At 35.8% G+C, this 22,991-nt stretch overlaps 1 protein-coding gene across 4 annotated transcripts in view; it reads left to right on the top strand.

Annotated features, from left to right (window-relative positions):
* LOC131159878 (uncharacterized) overlaps positions 1-14,256 on the top strand; it is a 33,127-nt gene extending 18,871 nt beyond the window's left edge. For all 4 annotated transcript variants that reach the window (XM_058115074.1, XM_058115077.1, XM_058115076.1 and 1 more), the window contains one exon: positions 13,890-14,256. In XM_058115074.1, the coding sequence (XP_057971057.1) occupies positions 13,890-14,052 (163 nt within the window). In that variant the 3' untranslated portion in view covers positions 14,053-14,256. The remainder of the gene's footprint in view (positions 1-13,889) is intronic.
* Positions 14,257-22,991: the final 8,735 nt, after the last annotated feature.

Raw genomic sequence — 22,991 nt, 5'->3', positions numbered from 1 at the left:
AATGGAGATTTGAGCTCAATTTTGTGTGATAAAATTTTGCAAGGGCATTACACACACAAAGAAACTCTTTTATTTTGAAGAAAATCAAATATTTTTTTTGGAAAATACCCCTACTAAAAAACCAACTTTGTTGGAAAGTTTACTCTTTTTTTTTACCAAACATAGATCTAGATTGACATTTGCAAGCTTAAAAAACATTCTTCTTTAGAGCAAGGAAAAATAAAATTGAGGCATGTGGTCTGCAGGCGTATGAATTTTCATAAGGGCATAAACATTAGAGCACTTTGTCTTGTGAATATTTCCATTTTGATCCCATTGATAAACTAAGAGGAAAAACTGTGTCATTCAAAGGGATTGCCCCTTGCCGAGATCAAGTCAGTATTTGCATAATGGTTTAGTGAAAGTATCTAATTATGCATGTGTATCAACAAATTTTAATTTTTTTCTTGCCTTTTTGAAGATGGTCCCTAATGCAGCAAAGCAGATTTCAATGTGTTTTGTGAGAGCATTGAATGGCGGATTTTTCACTAATCCTTTTGCATTAGTATTGTCATATAATATATAGATACGGTTAACATGCAATTCAAGGTCTTGTACTTGGTGTTTGATTTAGAGTAGTTATGCACAGCAACTGCCTGCTGTAACATATTTGGCTTTTGACATAGAAGTTGTGACAGAGGCCTGTACTTCACTATATGAAGAAACTATTGACTTGCCAAGAAGTGACATCCACATTGGAGGTCAATGGGTTCTACTTTCTATATATGTGCGAAATTCTAATTGCCGCCAGGGAACCTACTTCCTTGGAGCCCAAAATCTAGAGTTTTGGTACGCAAGGACCTGAGAAAGGGTGCTCCAATGTGGACTTCTCAAAATGCAAAAGTTGAACTCATACTAACTAGTGTGCAAGTTAGTTTCTTGGTCCTTGTTTTTTTTGGCGTGGTAAGAAGCAACCTCTGTTCAACATCTGTGGTGGAGGCAGAATATTTTTCAGTAGGTAGTTGCTGTACACAATGACTGGACCAAACACCAATTAGAAGACTTTGGATTGCATATTAATCACTTCTGTGTGATGACAATAGTGCAATAATTTTCATGACAAATTCCACTCATCATTAAACACATTGAAATAGGGTGTCGCTTCATTAAGCATTGTGTTTGAAAAAGTATTTTAAATTTAGTATTTGTTGATGCAGGGCACAAATTAGCTGATATTTTCACTAAACTATTGTGTGCTGAGAAGTTTTGTATTATTCAACATGATCTTGGCATGTGCAATTCCTTTGGACGATATGCATTTCCCTTCCTCTCTAGCTGATTCGTCTCCTCTCTCATTTATGGAATATCTCATGATCAATTAGGAGGGAGATCACAATGGAAATGAGCATGAAACAAAGTGGTCTAATTTCGTGCCTTGCTCATTATTTTTCTTTGGCTTAAAAAAAAAAATTTGTTTGCTGATGCTTGCATAATTTGATCTTGATTGTTTGCAGCATGTTTTTTAAAGGAATTCTTTCCAGCAAAATTAGTTTCTAAACTTCATCATCACCATGGTTTTAAATAAAGGCCGCGATCGTTACGTAACGGCGTTACGTAACGGTTTTTTGGGTTACTAATACCATTACACACCGCGAAATTGGTGGGAAGAAAAATCACAGCCGTAGTGGCCGTTACGGACTGCGACCGTTATGTAAAGGCCACTACGGCCGTTACGTAACCGCTACAAGATTGTTACACCAAAGAATTCTTTTATTTTTTACTTTTTTTTCTCACTTTTTCCCGCTTTTCATATATCATTCTCAATATACCTAATGGCAAGAGAGGGAAAAGATTATAACGAGGATGACAATGATACAAAATTTAATATTTCTTTAAATACTAACAATAGATGCATTAATTAACAATTTGAAAATGCTTACTTGTTAAGAAAATATTTTATTTTGATAATATTAGTAATGTGATATTTATGTTCTATATTTTTCAACTTCAACCTTCTTTCTTTTCTAGCTATTTTATATTTGTATTATTCGTATGTCTTTTGTGTCTAATAAATTAATGGAGTGTATAATGTATTTTATTTTATTAATTAATTTAGCACACATAAGAATTTATCATAGATAAGAACAATGAGAAGCATAAATACACACACACGTAATTTTTCTATCAATGGTGGTTTAAAACAAATGTAAACTTGTTGCCCTTACCAAATAACTTAGTTACACGAACTAAAAGATCCAAAATACACTAGAACTCTTTCTAAGAAGGGCTAAAAGTTTAAAACATGCAAGTATGCTAGTATGCACAAGGTTGTGCGTGCTTCAAAAAAATTCACAGCCGTTACACCTGCTTCCCGTTATGTAACATCCGCTACTCCCACTTCCTGTTACACTCATTACCGTTACGTTACGCTACCCGCTACCGCGATTTGAAACCATGATCATCACCATGACACTCAATGAGGAATTTCTAACCTCTGTTTTCATTTCAGCAACCTGTTGGAATTGTTGGTACTACACCCTGTTTTTGTTTTAATAAACATGAATTTTTGAAGTTTATCTCATAATCCTTCCTTAAAAAAAGTCCCTTGAATGCCAACTTTCACAGTTAAGTGGTGAATTTTTCCCTGCATCATTGGTGCTTTGAAGGGGCCACAACGATTGCATCACCAAAGAAGACTCAAACCTCATGCTACACACTTCACAGGCAGCCCTTAAATTTTTGTATATTGTGCACCACACAAAGTCCTTTAGACATTACACGTACTTGTCTCCTGTATGGTAACTGGTAATGCATGGTGCTGACTGCCAAAGTCAAACTTCGAAGTTAAGATGTCTATTCGGAGGATGAAATTAGTTGGGGCATTTGCGACAAAAACGTCAACAACTAGCAACACTTGACCAACATGCTTTTTAAAGCATGGGACCCGTGGTTGGAAGAAGAAATCCACCATTGCGCCAGTTACTGTTAACATGCCCTCCCCTGGAAACTCTGATGATGAAAGCCATTGAGACCCACTGACTGTCTCTCTGACAAAGTGAACACTACTACTTCAAGGTTAGATGCCATCAAAGATCATATGAGGTTTCCTGCTCCATCATTCCTCATCCTCTTCTCACTGAATGGTTGGTTATGATTCTATGGCTTCAATGTTCCTCCCTATGGCCGCTCCTTTGAACACTCATAACTTTCTTTCGCTTTATTGCATTCTCCTTTTGGAGAATTCTACTATGCCACCAACTTTTTTCTTGGGGACATTCATTTGTACTGTAGTTGCTATTATTACTGCACTTTTCCTAAGCATGTTTTGAATATCATTGCTCTATTGTATAGGCTTTCAAAATAGAATTTATTAAATCTTATTTTGCATCATAAATGCTACATAAAATAAATAGGTGAACCCGCTAATTCTTACCTTATTCCCATCTAAGCTTGTTCGAATGAATTTTACCTAGCATTATGGAATCTCTATAGTCTCTACTGTAAATTGCTCTCTTGGTGAACCTCTTATATTTTGATATGTCCCCAAATTTAAATGCTTCCATTAGTTGAATTATTCTTTTAGTGAATCCACTCTTTTTTAATCATGCCCCATTCTATCATCTATGGCTGGTTGTCTCTAAAGTTGTGTAACAGTAAAAAATGCTCCCTTTGACTGAACTTTAAAATTACTGTTGTCTTGGTGAATCTCACCTATTTTGACTACATCCAATTGTAATATCTATGTTTGGTTGTCTCTGAAGTCACATAATGACAAATGATTCCCGTTGTTATTAAGTTCAAATTAAGTTTGACCTTTAAAATTCTTTTACTGAGCCTGTATTTCTCATTAATTTAAACTAGTTTCCACAATATGCTATTTAATTTTCTTCTTATATTTATATTGAGATTTTTTTTTTCTTTGACGAAATCATGTAATCAATTGATATTTATAGAGATTTGATTCTCTAATTTCTTTAATCAAAGAAAATTCAAATTCTATCCTTTCAGAAGATGGAATAAATACAGTATTTTAGAGTCCACAACACCAATTAACAACTACCCTCCATCAGAAGAACTACCAGTTGCATACATGGAGGAAGGTTATTTGTGCTGAAGGTGCATTTTTCTGTCAGCTCCATTCTTGCAGCACAGCGAGCATGTTCATGAGCCTGCCTGACTACTAGACCTGAGGGAGAAGGAGAAAGAAGAACAAGCAGTACAATTCCTGAGACAAATAATATCTTGGATAAGGGACATACTGCCCCAATGCCCTTGGCAGTGTCAACTATTAATGGAATCAATTACTACTTTTGCATTTCCATCAAAAAAACCCTTGAGGTGGACCATGTAACCGCCAGATAAAACAGAAAAACTCTCCACAAAGATGGTGCTGTCAGAGTGGCGGGAAGAGTTAAGCCATGAGGAGGCAGACCCAGATGGTTTCTCACAGCACAAGCTGCAAAATTTCTACCATTCAAAAATTGTAGCATCAAAGTTTTAATCCGATCTTGTTGGGGGACCAACCCAAGTAGGGGATGAGATATTGGAACATCCTAATTAGAGATGCAATATTGGAAACACTGGGTTGAGAAGATCTACCTTCTGTAACAGCTCTTAAGCAGATACTGTATGCTTTCCTAGTTTAATACCCAGTTGTGGTTCAACTCTACATTCTCAAAAACTCATTTGTTTCTTGCACTCCGGATTTTATTAGAAAGAACTACTGCAAGTGTTGGCACCATATACAAATCTTGAGACACAAATTTCTCATCTCGCGCCATCCTGTGTCAAGGTGTCAGATCCCATGGTATGCGCATTGCAACAGCAAGAAGAAGGAAGTCATCAAACTCCAATTCCTCAATGTGGAAAAAATCACAAGGATTAAATTGTCCAGCTAGCCTGTTCAATGGGCTTCCATATTCTACTTCATCGGTTCTAACACCTCAGCACATTATCTTAACTATTTGACAATCGGAAAGTAGTTGTTTAGATGTTTCTTTTTACAACATGGTGCATAATTGGGGTCAATGCTTTCAATTCTCTTAGGAGTAGCCTTTGTAGGTAGGGCATCTGTAGGAAAATCCTCCAAAAAAGGCCGTAGTATTTTGTGGATTTTGGATCCCCAAATCTTCTTCCATGGAAAATGTGAATTTGGTTGAATCATCCGTTCAATCAGTGAATAGTTGATTTGCTGACTTGATTGAGAATTTTCTGGGGTTTTTCTTGTCCAGACTGGTATATCTACGGACAACATCTGAGGCGAATGCTTTTAATCTATTTTACCTCTTGCTGTTCAAAAAATCTGATTAATGGAGTCCTTCCATGCGTTGCTTTGACAAATTGAACAGTGGAGCTTAACGACCATTTCAGAGGCTTATATATGGTGCTGGATGTTTGAGCGCAGGACGTATCCATTAAGATTTGATTAAAAATGAATGACCTAACTTGAAGATAGGTTTCTCCCTCTATTTATAATACAAATTTTAATACATTCTAATGACAATAATATCCTTACTAACTCTCACTAATTAACATACTAACACACTCAATAATAATAATAATACTAAAAGATATATATAACCTAGCACTCCCCCTCAAGCTGGAGCATAAATGTCATAAGTTCCTAGCTTATTACAAATGAATCTAACCCTCCAATGCTTTGGTAAACAAATCCACAAGATGCATGTCTGACTTCACATAAGCGGTTGTAATGAGCTTCTGCACAAGTTTCTTCCAAATAATGTGGCAATCAACTTCAATGTGCTTCATCCGCTCATAAAAGACCGGATTGGAGGCAATGTGAAGTGCAACTTGATTATCACAGATTAACTTCATGGGCTGAGAATGCGGAAAATCCAATTCTTCCAACATGTTCTTCAACCAGACAAGTTCATAGGCAGTGTGAGTCATTGCCCTATATTCTGATTCAACACTTGACCTTGCCACGACAGTTTGTTTCTTAATATTTCAATAAACCAAATTACCACCAACCAAGATATAATACCCGGTGGTGGATCTCCACTCGGAAGGCGATCCAGCCAAATCAGCATCTGTATATCCATGGATATAAGTGTGACCTTGATCACGATATAAAAGACCTCTCCTAGGTATACCTTTGAGATATCTCAAGATGCAAATTATTGCGTCCCAATGACATGTCCACGAAGAATATAGAAATTGACTCACAACACTCGTTGCAAAAGATATATTCGGCTGAGTAACTGTAAGATAATTCAACTTTCCAACAAATCTCTGATATTGTCCTGGATTAGGTAGCAAATCATCCATATCCGACATTAACTTGCTATTAGGATCCATGGGTGTATCAACCGATTTAGACCCCAACAAGCTAGTTTCATCTAACAGACCAAGAAGGTACTTCCTTTGTGACACAATAGTTCCAATACAAGATGTCGATACTTCTATACCCAAGAAATACTTCAACGGTCCCAAATCTTTGGTCTGAAATTTAGTCTGTAGAAAAAGTTTGAGACTTTGAATATGTTTGTCATCATCACCTGTAATAACAATATCATCCATATAAACAACAAGAAGGATCTTACTTGATGAAATATGATGATAAAACACGGAATGATCCACAACACCGTCGAAGACCAAACTCATTTACTACAGCATTGAAACGGCCAAACCATGCTCTAGGAGACTGTTTTAAACCATATAAATCCTTTTTGATCTAACACACTAAGCCTGATTCCTCCTAAGCAACAAACCCAAATGATTGCTCCATATAAACCTCCTCCTCAAGGTCACCATGCAAGAAGACATTTTTTATATCTAACTGATGTCAAGGCCAATGACAAGTAGTAGCCAAGGAGATGAACAGACGTACTAATGTAAGTTTGGCAACCGGAGAAAAAGTATTAGAATAATTCGGACCATTCAATTGAGTGTATTCCTTAGCAGCAAGACGAGCCTTTAGACGAGCCATAAAATCATTAGTGTTGACTTTTACAGTGTTAACCCAACAATAACCAACCACAGACTTGTCAGGAGGAAGAGGTACCAAGTCCCAAGTATCATTGTCATGTAAAGCAATCATCTCTTCAACCATAGCATCCCTCCACCTTGAATGGGCTAAGGCTTCCAAAGCAGATTTAGGAAGGGTAGTAGATGACAAAGTAGTGACAAAACAATAATAGGAGGATGATAAGGAGTCATAAGAAACATAGTTGGAAATAGGGTGTTGAGTACGTTTGCGTTTATCTTTCTGAACAACAATAGGAGGATGAACATCATAGGAAGTATGATCGACAAACAAGGAAACCAAAGGCATGGTAGTAAAAGCTAGAGGGAACTCTCTTCCTTAGAGCCGCCGTCGTGAATACACCTACAAGTTAGGAGGATCAAGGCAATGAGAAGGACTCAAACTACATGGAGACTCAGATGGTTGGTTGGGCAAGGACAGCGACGTAGAATCTGGAATATTAGGCAAAGGAAGAGACTTATTGAGCTCAGAAATGCTCAATGACTGAGTATAGTAAGGTGTAGGCTCAAAGAAGGTAGCATCGGTAGAAACAAAGAAGCAATGCAACACAAAACTCTAACAACGATATCCCTTTTGAGTATACAAGTAGTCCAAAAAGACACATTTTATAGCATGAGGATCCAACTTATCCACCTTAGGAGTTAGTTGATGAACAAAGGACACACCCAAATATACGAGGAGGAAGAGAAAATAATGGTGAATTAGGAAAGAAAATGGAGTAGGGAATTTTACCCCTAAGAGCATAGGGTGACATTCTGTTGATTAGATAACAATTAGTAAGTACAACATCACTCCGAAACACTTTAGGTACATGCATTTGATAAAGTAAAGTGCGAGTGATTTCAAGATGTCTATTTTCCCGCTCCGCAACCCCATTTTGTTGAGGAGCGTGGGCACAAAATGAGTGATGAACAATATCAAACTGAGTCATTTAAATAGTGAATTGTGCATTGAAAAACTCTTTAGCATTATCACTTTGAAGTATTCGAATTGTCAAACCAAATTGAGTCTTTATTTCAGAACAACAACAACAAGCCTTAAGTCCCACTCGATGGGGTTGGCTACATGGATCCTTTTCCTTCAATTCACCCGATCCAGAGTATTTTTCTCAATTAGATTAAGGGCTATTAAATCCTTCCTCACTACCTCATTCCAAGTAATTTTATGCCTGTCCCTACTCCTTTTCATGCTAGAAACCATAATTTGCTCACTCCTCAAAAATGCTCTACTAGGTCTGCATTTTAAATGCTCAAACCATTTAAGTCGCCCCTCCCTTATCTTATTTTCAATCGATGCAATGCCTAAATTTTTGTGTATATGTTTATTTCTTGCCTTTTCTTTTAATGTTGTTAAACAACTCATCCACCTTAGGTATGCAACTCAACAACTTTCATTCTTTGTATATGTTGTTTCTTAGTTGCCCAACATTTTGAACCATAAAGCATAGCTGGCCTTATAGCCGTCTTGTAAACTTGTCCTTTTAATTTTAAGGGTATTCTACGATCCCACAACACACCTATGCACTCCATTTTACCGAACTTATCTTAATTCTATGTACTACATCTTCTTCAATTTCCCCTTCACCTTGCATAATAGATCTAAGATATCTCAATCTATCAATGTTATTAATCTCTTGATTATCCAGTTTAATCTTCTTTCTGTTGCTACTCCTTACATTACTGAAATTACATTTCATATAATTATTCCTACTTATTCTAAACCCTTTACACTCTAATGTGACTTTCCAAAGTTCTAGCTTAGATTCCACTCTGCTCTTACTATCATCAATCAACACAATATCATCTGCAAACAACATACACCAAGGGATCTCATGTTGGATATTCCTAGTAATTTCATCAATTACTAAAGTAAAAAGACAATGACTCAAAGTAGAACCTTGATGAACACTTGTTGAGATTGGGAACTCTCTAGACTCTCCTCCTACGGTCTTGACGCTAGTCACTACTTTATTATACATATCCTTAATGATCTCTGTATATTTACTACAAACTTCATTCTTTTCTACCCACCAAAACACATCCCTAGGTAGTCTATCATAAGCTTTCTCTATAACAATAAAAATCATATGCAAGTCCTTTTTTTTGAACTTTTTCATTAAACTTCTTAAAAGATAAATAATTTCTGTTGTTGATCCCCCAGGCATAAAAACAAATTGATTTTCTAAAATCTTTGTTTCTAATCTTATTCTATGTTCAATTACCCTTTCTCATAATTTCATTGTATGACTCATAATCTTAGTTTTATGATAGTTATTACAATTTTGAATGTCGCATTTGTTTTTTATGCAAAGGTTCTAACATACTTTTACTCTATTCTTCTGGCATTTTCTTGGTTGTTATAATATTATTGAATAGATTAGTTAACCAAATAATTCCTTTATCTCCTAAACATTTCCAAACTTCAATTGATATTTTATCTGGTACGGTAGATTTCTCACTTTTCATCTTTTTTAGTGTCATCTTAACTTCAAGGATTATAATTTTATGAATAAATCTTCTTTTTTTAATATTCTCTTCATTTGCCACTTCCAAGTTCAATCTTTCATTTTGGTTTTCATTGAACAACTTATCAAAGTATCTCTACCACCTTTCCTTCATGTCTTCTTCTCTAATTAAGACATTATCATTCTTGTCCCTTATACATTTCACAAAATCTAAATCTTTGCATTTTCTTTCTCTAGCTCAAGCAAGCCTTTATTTCATAACAAAAGACACAAAATACATGAAATAACTCAAAAACAATTTCATTAAATATAATCAAGTCATTCTTGAATAATCATCCATAAAGGTTACAAAGTACTGGAAACCCAACTTGAACACGACCCTACTAGGACCCCATACATCTGAATGAGCTAACATAAAAGGGCTTACAACTCGTTTATTGACCCGGGAAGCAAAAGAAACACGATGGTGCTTTCCCAACTGAGAAGACTTACAATCAAGACTAAACACAGACCTCAAACTAGGAACAAGACATTTTAACTTTTCCAATGATTACCCAAACAACAATGAATTTGGAAAGGTGTGGCAGTAGTAGTGCAGGCGGTAGAAGGAGATAGCAGCTCAAATAGAGTCCACTAACTTCACGCCCTCTGCCAATTGTCTTCCTCGTTTTCAAATCCTGAAAAATCACAGATCAGGGAAGAAAGTCACTGAACAATGCATGGATTTAGTAATTTTGCTAATGGACATAAGATTGAAAGGAAATTTGGGAATATATAAAACTGATGGAAGAGAAATAGAAGTGGGATTTACATTCCCAATTCCCTCGATTGCAGTAGTAGATCCATCAGCAAGCGTAACACATGGTAAATTTGCAGGATATTGAAGAGTGGAAAAAAAGCTAGGTATACCTGTGATATGATTAGTGGCAGCAGAGTCTATGATCAAAGGACTAGGACAAGAAGTATTGGATGATAGGCATATTGTGTGCTTACTTGATTGAGCAAGAGATGCAATGAGAAGAGAAGCTTCTTCTGACACTTGATACTGCTGGAACTTAGAATACTCTTCCTCTGACATAGAGACAATACTTTGCCCCCCACTCGACCCCAAAGGTGAGGAGTCAGTGGTGGCTGCATTGGCTGCCCCCAAAGGTGTGAAGCCAGTGGTGGCTGCATTAGCAACACAAGAAAGTCTGGTGCGAAGATCCCAACACTGCTCAAGACTATGATCATTTCGTCCACAATGAGTGCACTTGTGAGGAGCACCTCTGCCTCATCCATCCCTACCACTAAGACTACTCAAACCACCGCGATAACTTTTGCGATTGTTTGGTAGAGAACTAGAATCACTCTGTGTAGCGAAGGCTGTCCTCTCAGAGCTAGATGCAAGAATGGGAGAATGTGTGCTAAAGGAAGCACGAAGGACACGAGAATAGACATCATCAAATGATGGCAGCTCGACACTACTGAGTATCTGGGACTGAACTGCCTCAAACTCAGGTCTCAAGCCTGCTAGAATACGAAGAACTGTCATCTGCTCCCTCTGCTTCTGCATCTCACGAACGTCGGTAGTTATAGGTTGCATGACGTTAAGCTCCTCATGAATACGCTTCATCTCTCCAAGATAATCTGCAATGCTCCTACCTCCTTGTTGTAACTGAAAGTACTCCTGAGATAAATCATACATACGTTTAATGTTACTGGAGCAAAGAAGTTTGACATAATCCTCAATCTCCTTGCACGTATCTAGCTGCATACACATCCGTGCAATCTGTGGCTCCATTGAATTCCATAAGAGGAAAACAATCAAGGCATCTTCCTAAACCGACTCGTCTTTTCTCTTCTCATCAGAAGACTCGAATCGGAGCAGGTGGTTAGATTTCCTAATCCTGCTAAATAAATTTGAACAGCTTTAGACCATTGAACATAGTTCTTTCTATACAACTTTTGAGTTGTTATTTGCAGCAGCGATGTAGGAAACAAATTTTTGGGATTCCATCCCAACACTCACAAATCAGCAATCACACCAAAAACCAGAAGAACAATCGAAACTAATCGGGACAATCACAAACCATGTGAAGCACCGATACAATGATGGACGGGGTGAACAACTCACCGATGGATATAACGCTGCCACAGCACTCACAAACAGCAACCACACCAAAAACAAGAAGAACAATCAATAATTGGAACAATCACAAACCATGTGAAGCACCGACACAACCACAGGCAAGGTGAACAAATCACCAATGGATATAGCACTGCCACAACTGAACAACTGAACATACGAACGCTGCCACAGCTCCAAAAAAGTCATAAGGAAGCCTTCACAAAAATTAACGGAATATCGCGAGTGCATGGTTGAAAAAGGTTGAATTTTTTAGCAAAAAACTGGCCTAACAGCTTGATAATATAGTCTAAAGAAGGAATCAAACATGGCAGAGAAAAAAAAAAAAAAAAGTCGCCAGAACTGCTCTCACATGCTGGCGCGTGGCGTCGGCCCAGCCGGCGTTTGGCTGGCGCATGGGGGGCCCCTCCAGCTATGGGGTTTTGTGGAGTTGGTCGTCCCCTGCCCGGGGGGGTGATTATGGGTATATATGGTTGGTTTTGTGATTTAGTATGGGATTGAGGTGGATTAGGGAAGAACAGCTGTGGGAATAGTGTTTTCCAGCCACAGCTCAGGGAAATAAGGTTAGATAGGATCATGCTCTGATACCATGTTAAGATTTGATTAAAAATGAATGACCTGACTTGAAGATAGGTCTCTCCCTCTATTTATAATACAAATTTAAATACATTCTAATGACAACATTACCCTTATGAAGTCTCACTAATTAACATGCTAACACACTCAATAATAATAATACTAAAAGACATATATAACCTCTAACAATATCATTGCACGAAATTTATCCTACACTCAGTTTTGAGCTTCCTTAATTTTCTTATTCAATTCTGTTGTGCTTTATTATATTTTATCTATCATAGTGAAGCTCTTTTGTAATTGGACAAGAAGTCCTTGAGCTGAATTATTGCTTCTTTGTTTTTTTTATGTGTGAAATTTTGTTCTTGGGTGAGAGGATGTACAAGGATGGGTAGTCCATGCATCGGTGCAAGGCTAGATACCTCGTGTGTGACCGTGTGGAGAACTATTCTTGTAAAGGCAATTTGATCTTCATCATGAATAAGGTTAGAACAAAGTTCAAGAGGGATCTTCGTAGGCACTGTGTTTGGGCCCCACATAGACAGTTATGTTCCTATTATCCTCGCTCAGTCATTTGTAGCATTATTTGAAACTGTGTGCGCTTGATTGTTTGAATTGATATGAATGATTTGAAATCAATTTTTGAATGACAAGGTGTGTACCCTGTTGGGTTGCTACTTGGGCAATCAGAATGTGGGTCAAGTGACAGTCGAACATGGCCTTGGCTGCTTTAGTTTAAGGCATGAGTAGCACTCTCACTATCAACTATAACTTCTATTATAGCAACAAGCACTTAGTAGTCCTTCAAAGTGTGAAAGTCGAGTTCATGTGAGCACCAACGGGCAGCTGCCAAGGGAGATTGTTGGACAAGGTCTAGCAGCAATGAGCTCACGTGATGAAGGCCCAGTGTATGTCAAGTCACGATTGAAACATGGTGCTTGAGTTACTGTAGAAGGGATTTGAGTAGTAGTACTCTTGCTGTCAGCTATAACTTTTGGTGCTGTAGTTGGCACTCGATCTTACAGGCTGCAAACGAAAATGAATTCTATCTAAACACAGTGAAAAAAAGTGAAAATTTTTTAACTCCAATTATATTTAAAGCAAGAGGTGATGGTTCTATTTCCATTTTCCACATCCCGCTTATGATTTTTTTTTGGCACTGAATTTCCTTACCAAAATGGTTGATAATTACAATTACTTGAATTTCTGAACTAGCACTAATTTTATAATTACAATGCAATGTTTATCAAGTGTTGTATGAGTAGAATATTATTTATATGAATTTCGCCTTTCTTGATTGTTAATTGATAATTTTACATGCATCATTACTTACTGTTGTATGAAGCTTGCATTGTATTAACTCACCAACGGAATGCTATCATTATATGGGAGACGAGACGAGACCATTTATACAGTATAGACACACTGTTTAGACATAGGGAATACACTTCCCTCAGAAGTTATTATTCACATTTTTTTTATTTTATGTAGTCGATTTTCTTTGACTATATATAAACTATTTTCTGCTCACAGGAGTTAACTAGAATCAATTCCACTAGAGTGTTGTACCAATAACAGGTATATTGTTGGTAGTAGGAGTGCTTTTTTCCCTCTCCAAAACACCCCTTCAAGTGTGAAAGGGAAAAGGAAAAAAGCAAGGAGAAGGAATGAAAGACATCACTGTACTGTGCACTTTATGATTACAAGAGTAACCAATTTGTGGTGTGGCATTGTAGGTATGCATACTCAGATGAGATTGGAGAGGAGTTCGAGGAGGGTATCTCACTGACAGCGGTCGCCAGGGAGACTGTAGCTAAGCTGGAGAGGAAGGAGAGGTCGAGTGCACCAGATCTTAAGTTTGGGCTCAGCGAAGATGCCGAGGAGGATAAGCGGGAATGAAGCGTTACTCCATCCATGTACTGAAGAATTGTATTCCTATGCCAAGCTTGCTGGGATTTTGCCAAGTTGTGCAACTTCTGTTTCTGTGTACAGAAAGCCTGTGAATGATACGTGACCATCAACTATGGAAAAACAGCACGGTATGAATACATCGATTTGTAAAGCTGAACTGTAATGTTAATACTAAAATAGAAATTTAACCCATTCTAGTCTCTAAAGTCTAATCTATATATTCAGGTTACTCGACGAATGCTTCTTTCTAGGAATATTATCGACTCTCCTATAGGAGTTTGATAGCCTATACAAGTTAAAAAAAACAAAAAACTGTTATCCTAAAACAAATGAAAATGTAAAAGAATTTATTGATCCAAATATTAAATAGATAAATAATGGTTATTTAAGAATTTCACCATAGGGATATTTATTCCTATTTTTTTATTCTACATGGCGGAATAATACAAATTTTTGTATTGTGATTTGTTTTATGATGATAGTTCTTAGTAAGTTATCGTTTTGTATATTTAATATAGGAATGACTATTCACTTATTCCATGGTTGAAGGGTGAATTTTGTTCAATCGAAGGGGCATTTACTTAGGTCATATTTAGAGTGTGGGTTTCAGTTTGAATTTGAATTTGTGAGATAAAATTTAATATAATTTGTATGACATTTTGTTCAAATTTACACAATTGAAATTTAAAGTCTGAACTCTGGATTTCCAAACATACAATCATACAACCAAAATGTTTATTCGAACTTATATGTAAACATCCTAATTATTTACACAAAGGTTTATAATGGTTAATCATTTTTTTAATAATTAAAAAAATATAAATATGCATACAAAAAGGTTTGAAATTTTTTTATTTTATAAGAAATAAGATTAGTAAAAATAAATTTAAAGAAAAATCTCAAGGGAAAATCTGTATTCCTTTCAAATACGAAGGGCCATCAGTTGGAGAAAGCATTTTTCATGTTCTATTTTTAGTTTTTCAATGAATTTAAAAAATTAAAGTTTATTTTGAATTTTCAAGATTCATATTTAAAAGGTAAAAAAATAAAGAGCTTGTTTGACTATGTAAAATAATTTTTTATTTTTCATTTCTAGACAAAAAGGAAAACTTGTTTTTCAATTTTTTAAAAAAAAACATATATAAAGTAATATCTTAAGATCATTGGTTCTGAGATCTCAATATGGATTTGTATGAATTTGAAAGAAACTTAATACAATTATATATTATGTCTTATCACACTTTACGCAAATTAAGTGTATGATATGAATTTCATACTCTCAAACACAAAAATCTAGAAAAGAATAAAATAATTTCTTTCATCTTTTTCAATATAAATTTAGAAAATTGGAAAAAAAAATGACATTTTTATAATTACTTGAATTTTTTTTTTCATCTTTTAATATGAATGTTTTCAAAGTAAAAAATTAGTCAACTTCTCTATAACTCTTTAAAAAATGAAATTTCTTTGCCACAAAATGGATACTAAAAATTTTTTATGCCTTAAACATAAGACCTGAAATTTAATTCAAAAATTTTAAAGTATTTATAAATGTAAAAAATATTTTTTCTACCTCAAAATATTAGTAGTTAGATCATTAGATGATATTTTATTTTCTGTAATTTGTTTTTAGTGTAATTCGTTTTCAAGTGGGGATTGTTGTTTTTTGGTCCCACATTAGTAGAATAGTTTCACATTGATATAAAAAGTTATTTTGAATTTTTTGTATTATTTGTCCAACATTAAAAAGAAGTGTTTTTTAAACTTGAGGTTGAGACTATATAAAAAGTTAAACTCTTCATTTGTAAAACACACTTCAAAGTTGTACATTATCAAGAAGTAGTGGATTGATCGTCAGCGCCCAAGAACATAGGTAATTCTATACTGAACCTCGTTAATTTCTTATCTTGTTCTTTTTACTGTTTTATTATTAGTTCCTCCATTACTTTAGTTTTTTATATATTCAATAGCAATAGTTGTAATATTGGTGTTTGGTACAAGTGGGGTGTCCGGCACAACAATTGGTATCAGAGTTATGTTGAATAGTGTTGATACGGAGGTGTTCCTTTGTTAGGATCCTTGATTTCATGTTTGATGCTTAAGAAAGACCTTGTCTAAGCTAGTGCTCAGAGACCATTGTGACTCAGTCGCTCCCTAGAGGTCGGCCTAGTCAAAGTGGAATTTCATAGAATAAAACAGAGTAGACACAGTTGGTACGTACCATTCATCCTAGGCCTTTTGCTTTGTTGATTGTTATTGAATATATAGAAGATGACAGAAACTAGTGTAGCAGTAGAAGAAACTCTGTCCACACGAACTCCAACCCCTTCGGCTTTGACATCATTATCAAAGATGATAGCTAATGCTCAGTTTGAGGTGGAGAAATTTGATTGTACCAATAATTTTGGTATGTGGCAATGTGAGGTGATGGATATCTTGTATTAGTTAGAACTAGATATTGCTTTGGATGATAAACCAATAAATATGGGTGACAGAGATTGGGAAAAGATCAATCGTTAGGCATGTGGTACGATTCGTTAGTGTCTCGCTAAAAATCAGAAATATTGTGTTATGAGGGAGACATCTGCAAAGAAATTGTGGAAGACATTGGAAGATACATTTATGACCAAGAGTCTGGAAAATCGGCTCTATTTGAAAAAGAAATTGTTTCGCTTCCAGTATCAACTAGGTATTTCGATTAATGACCACATAAATGTTTGCAATAAAATTTTGGCCGATTTGTTAAATTTGGATGAAAAGGTAAAAGATGAGGATAAAACCATATTGTTACTGAATTCTCTCCCTGATGAGTATGAACATTTGACCAGCACTTTTTTGTATGGGAAAGACAAAGTTACTTATGATGTTGTTTGTACTACATTGATTAGTACTGAATGCAGAAAGAAGGATCAGATGGTCCATAAGGAAACAGCAGAAGCACTAACAATAAGGGGACGTTCTCATAGTCGTATGCCTAGAAAAAGGAGTAAATCTCATGGGAGACCTGCTAAAGATGAATGTGCCTTTTGTCGTGAGAGAGGGCATTGGAAGAAAGATTGCCCTAAATTACAACAGAAGAATAAAGGTAAAGCACATTTTAATGCCAATATAGCCAATGATGATGGAAGAGAGTCAAAATTTTCTTTTGTTAGAACATTTTCGTCACATTATTTTGGTGAGTGAATTTTGGATTCTGGTTGTTCCTATCACATGTGTCCTAATAAGGAATGATTTTTTTAATTTTGAAGAATTAGATGGTGGGGTTGTTTTTATGGGAAATAATAATACTTGTAAAACAACTAGAATATGATCAATATAGTTGAAATGTCAAGATGGAACTATTAATACCTTGACTGATGTTAGGTATGTTCCAAACCTAAAGAAGAATCTGATTTCATTGGGTGTCTTACAATCTAAAGGGTTTACTATCACTTTGGAAGATGGAACCTTAAAGATTAAATCAGGTGCGTTGGTGGTGATGAAAGGAATAAGGAAAAATAACTTGTATTATTTACAAGGTAGTACAGTTATTAGTTCAACAGCTATTGTTTCTAAGAAAGATGCAGGTTCAGATACAATCAGGTTATGACATATGTGATTAGCACATGCAGAAAAAAAAATCTTTGCAACAATTAGCCAAGCGAAGTTTGTTAAAGGGTGCAAAGATGTGCAAACTTGAATTTTGTGAGCATTGCATTATGAGAAAACAAACTAGAGTGAAATTTGGCACTACAATCCACCATACTGAAGGTATTTTAGACTACATCCATACAGATGTATGGGGGCCCACAAAAACAGCTTCGTTGGGTGGTATGCATTATTTTGTCACTTTTGTTGATGATTTTTCCAAAAGAGTTAGGGTGTATTCTATGAAGTATAAAAATGAAGTGTGTGATATTTTCCTTAAGTGGAAAAAATTAGTTGAAACTCAAACTGACAGAAAGATTAAACGTGTAGTTACCCGATGAAATTATAATATTTAATAATAAAAGAAAGGGGAAAAAGGGATAGGAAAGTAGGGCCTCATCGACGAATTCAAGGAGTTCGTCGACGAGAAAGCAAGAGGGGCTCATTGACGAGGGGGCATTTCGTCGACAAGAAAATACCGAGAGAATGATTTGGGCATCTCTGAATTTCGTCGACGAGGTAAGAGTTCGTCGAAAAATTGTTTACTTGACCTCGTCGATGAGGTGACGTGGCTCATCGACGAAGGTTAGTATATAAATATGTTTAACCTTCATTTTATGGCCAAAAAACCTGTGGGAATCTCTCTCTCTCTCTCTCTCTCTCTCTCTCTCTCTCTCTCTCTCTCTCTCTCTCTCTCTCTCTCTCTCTCTTCATTTCGTTTTCCCTAACTTCTCTTTAAGATTTCGGGCTGATCTTCTGCTGGTTCGACAATCTAAAGCCACCACGACACTTCTGGAGAAGTTCTCTACATATCTGTCAGAGTAAATCATAGGTGGGTCTAGTTCGGAATCCATTCCAGATTTAAGGTAAGGCGTTTTACTCAATATTTGACTTCTTGACAGTTGTAAAAAGCATAGTACGCGTAGAAATACTGAAGTTTAGTTCTTGGAAATGTCATTTTCAAGGTATTGATCGGGGAACCCTGTAGGTGCAGGACTGTTTTTCTTAGGGGCTTTTCAGGAATCAGGTAAGAGGATAAACTAAACTAATTATTTTATGAAAATGTATGTATGTTATTACAGCATTTGATTTTAGGAAAATAAATATTTTTATATATGCTTTATGTTTGGGAAATACTGCTGTAAAAGATGATATGTTTAAATATGTATAAAAACTATTTCATGTGGCATGAGTAGAATTTATAATGAAATACTGTTTTCTAGGACTATGATAAAGATATGGATTTTTATAATGAAAAATTGGCATACGGGCCGAGAATTTTATATGATTTGCCGGCGTACAGGCCGAGTTATGGATATGATTTGCCGGCGTATAGGCTGAGCTATGGATATGAATTGCCTGCGTACGGGGCGAGCTATGGATATGATTTGCCGGCGTACGGGCTGAGCTATGGGTATGATTTGCCGGCATACGAGCCGAGCTATGGATATGATTTGCCGGCGCACGGGCCGAGCTATGGATATGATTTGCTGGCGCACAGGCCGAGCTATGGTAAAATATGAAATACCAGGGTACAGGCCGATGATTTTATGATGTATATAAATATGCAAAATTATGTGATGATATTGATTTGACAATTAATATTATGAAATATCCATGTATCACAGTTTGAATATATACTATATGTTATCAGAACCTGGTTGGCTTGGTTTAGGCTAGCACTTGCTCGGTACCGATACTATGTATTCATGATCATCATGATATTGTGTTAACGCTGTTGTATGGAATAGCGTGAGGACGGATAGTCGATGTGGTTTTAAGAAGTGTGAGCGCCCTTGGTGTACGGACCAGGTATGACAGACCCATCGAACTTACAGATTGTACTTTTGACTTGGCAGTAGTCGGCCAACCATTGTCAGGTCTCGCCTTCGGGCCACACAACCTAGTCATGTGGGGGTAATACATGACAACATAGTCAGCTAACCTACCAGAGTTGTTTTCGTATTATATTTATATGAGATGAATTATGCTTATGAAAATCTTGTATGTTCAGTCATGATATGAGAATATATGTTTCCCAGATATGATACAGATAGTTATACTGATATGTTTATGTATGATTTTACATAGAAAATGGAAATACTCATGTTGACACACACTAGTATTAGTTTATTTCTCTTACTGAGAGGTGTCTCACTCCGAATTACATGAAATTTTCAAGAGCCCCTAATAGGAGAGCGGATAAAGCTCCGTCGGGATAAATTCAGCTGACCTGCCCTTTTAGAAGGGTAAGTATTTTATTAAGGCCATATGGTTTGGGTAAGAAGTGGCTTTAGAATATTTTTGGGATGTATATATAAATACAATGGATGTAGTAACTCTGGTACTGAAATGAATGGTGTTATGTTTATGATATTAAGATTTTATGTTACTGCTGCTTAGGCTTTCGTATTGTGTTTTTGGTATGTCCTTGCTACCCACGGGTTCATGTTGTTTATGACCTACTGGATTCGATATGTTGATATTGTATTTTATTATTTAAAAGCAAAAAAAATTGTATGTAAATTAAGCAAGTCGTTACAAAACGGCTCAAATTAGATAATGGTGGTGAATACTCGAGTGACCCGTTTATAAAGGTATGTCAGGATGAAGGTATTACTCGACACTTCACAGTTCGAGATACACCATAGTAGAATGGAGTGGCAAAGCGCATGAATCAGACTTTGCTAGAGAAAGTTTGATGTATGTTGTCTAATGTTGGGTTTGACCAAAGGTTTTGGGCTGAGGCTTTTAGATATGCGTGTCATCTCATCAATCGTCTACCATCATCTGCAATAGGGGGAAAAACACCCTATGAGGTATGGTCTGAAAAGCCTACTAGTGATTATAATTCTTTACATGTATTTGGTACTATGGCTTATTATCATGTTAAAGAATCTAAGTTGGATCCAAAGGCCAAGAAAGCAATATTCTTGGGGATAAGTGCAGGAGTCAAAGGATATCATCTTTGGTCTCTAGAGACGAAAAAAATGATTTTAAGTAGGGATGTGACTTTTGATAAACTTGCGATGATGAAGAAAACAATATGCAAGGAATCACGAGTTGAAGAAAAGGCCAGTGGTACTCAATAACAGGCGGAGGTTGAGACAATTTTGGGAAACCCGGTGAGAAATGAGACTGCACAAGGTAACTCTCCAGTTACGGTGGAGAATAGTGTACAAAAAAAGGAGATTTCAATTCGAGAATCTTCACAGCAATAAGAATCAATTGTTTCTCAGAGGTCAAAACGAGAAATTCGAAAACTTGCTCGGTATACTGATATAGTGGCCTATGCACTTCAAGTTGTGGATGATAATGTTTCTTACACTTTCAAAGAAGCAATGAGGAACTCTGAATTAGACAAGTGGAAAAGAGCGATGGATGAAGAAATGCAGTCTCTTCATCAGAATTAGACTTGGGAGCTAGCCTAGCTACCCAAGGGTAAGAAAGCAATTGGTTACAAGTGGGTTTATGTAAAGAAAGAAAGATTTCCAAATGCAAATGATGTTCGCTTCAAAGATAGATTGGTAGCTAAGAGCTACGCACAGAAGGAAGGCATTGATTATAATGAGGTATTTTCTCCAGTTGTTAAACATTCTTCCATTCGAATTTTGTTGGCTTTGGTAGTGCAATTTGATCTTGAACTAGTTCAACTCGATGTAAAAACTGCATTTTTTACATGGTGATTTGGAAGAGGAAATCTATATGACTCAACCACATGGATTTCAGGTTGTTGGAAAAGAAAATTGGGTATGTAAATTGGGTAAATCGTTGCATGGTTTAAAATAGTTTCCAAGACAGTGGTACAAATGATTTCATTAGTTTATGATGTGTCAGAATTACATCAGAAATAAACATGATCATTGTGTTTATTTTCGCAGACTACAAAATGGATCTTTTATATATTTACTCTTGTATGTTGATGATATGTTGAGAGCTTCAAAGAATAGGGAAGAAATCAACAAGTTGAAAATTCAGTTAAATCAAGAGTTTGAGGTGAAAGATCTTGGTGAAGTAAAGAAGATACTTGGCATGGAGATTCACAGAGATAGAATGAGAGGAAGAGTTAGTTTGTCTCAGAAACAGTATTTGAAGAAGGTAGTACAGAGTTTTGGCATGTCTTAGCTGTCAAAACTAGTAAGTTCACCTCTTGCTCCTCATTTCAAACTTAGTGTGGCTTTATCTCCTAAATCAGATGAGGAACCTAAGTATATGTCACATGTTCCTTATGCAAGTGATGTTGGTAGTCTGATGTATGCAACGGTTTGTACTAGACCTGATATTTCACAAGCTGTTAGTATGGTGAGCAGGTATATGTACAATCTTGGTTAAAGGACATTGGTAAGCTGTGAAATGGTTAGAAGATTGCTACAACTGAAAATCCTGCAGATATGTTGACCAAGATTGTGACAACAATCAAGTTCAAACATTGTTTGGACTTTATCAATATCCTACAAGTCTGAATATTTTTGGAAGGCGTCGATGATGTGGAACTCCAGAAAATGTTGGTAACTACAAAATTTGTTGAATTTATCGTCAAAGTAAAGATTTGTTATTTTTTTGTCTCACATTGGTAGAATAGTTCCACATTGGTATAAAAAGTTATTTTAAATTTTTTGTATCATTTGTCCCATATTGGAGAGAAGTGTTTTTTGGACTTGAGGTTGAAACTATATAAAGAGCTCAACTCTCCATTTGTAAAACACACCTCAAAGTTGTACTTATTAAGAAGTAGTGGATTGATCGTCAGTGTCCAAGGACGTAGGTAATTCCATACCGAACCTCGTTAATTTCTTGTCTTGTTCTTTTTATTGTTTTATTATTAGTTTTTGCATTACTTTAGTTTCTTATATATTCAATAACAATAGTTGTAGTATTGGTGTTTGGCCCAAGTGGGGTGTCCGGCACCACAGGGATAATTTTTTTCCCAATATAGTAATGGGTAAATTGAAAGTTAAAAATATCTAAGATTTTTTGAAAGCATAAATTTTAAAATTCAAACAAGAAATTTTAGTTTTTCGAATTCATTACAAATAAAGGGGAAATGAATAAGATAACAAATCTTTGTTTGCAATTGGCTAGTTAGATTTTTTAAATTTTAGTCACATAGAATTATAACAAATGAGCTAAAGAACAGAAACTAGAAACTCAATTAATTAGAATATTTTTTTTAATCAAACTTGAGCTATTATCTCTTCGAAATTCACCAATAATGCACTTTGTCCTAATCTTGTCACAACATTAAGGTTAGGTAATTGATAGTTACCGTAAAATTTGTCAAATTAATATGCCATGAATCG

The sequence above is a fragment of the Malania oleifera genome, chromosome 7 (assembly GCF_029873635.1).
Source record: "Malania oleifera isolate guangnan ecotype guangnan chromosome 7, ASM2987363v1, whole genome shotgun sequence".
In the NCBI taxonomy this organism is placed as follows: Eukaryota; Viridiplantae; Streptophyta; class Magnoliopsida; order Santalales; family Ximeniaceae; genus Malania; species Malania oleifera.
Note: the sequence above shows the minus strand (reverse complement) of the source record. Positions and strands in the feature narration are given on the sequence as shown.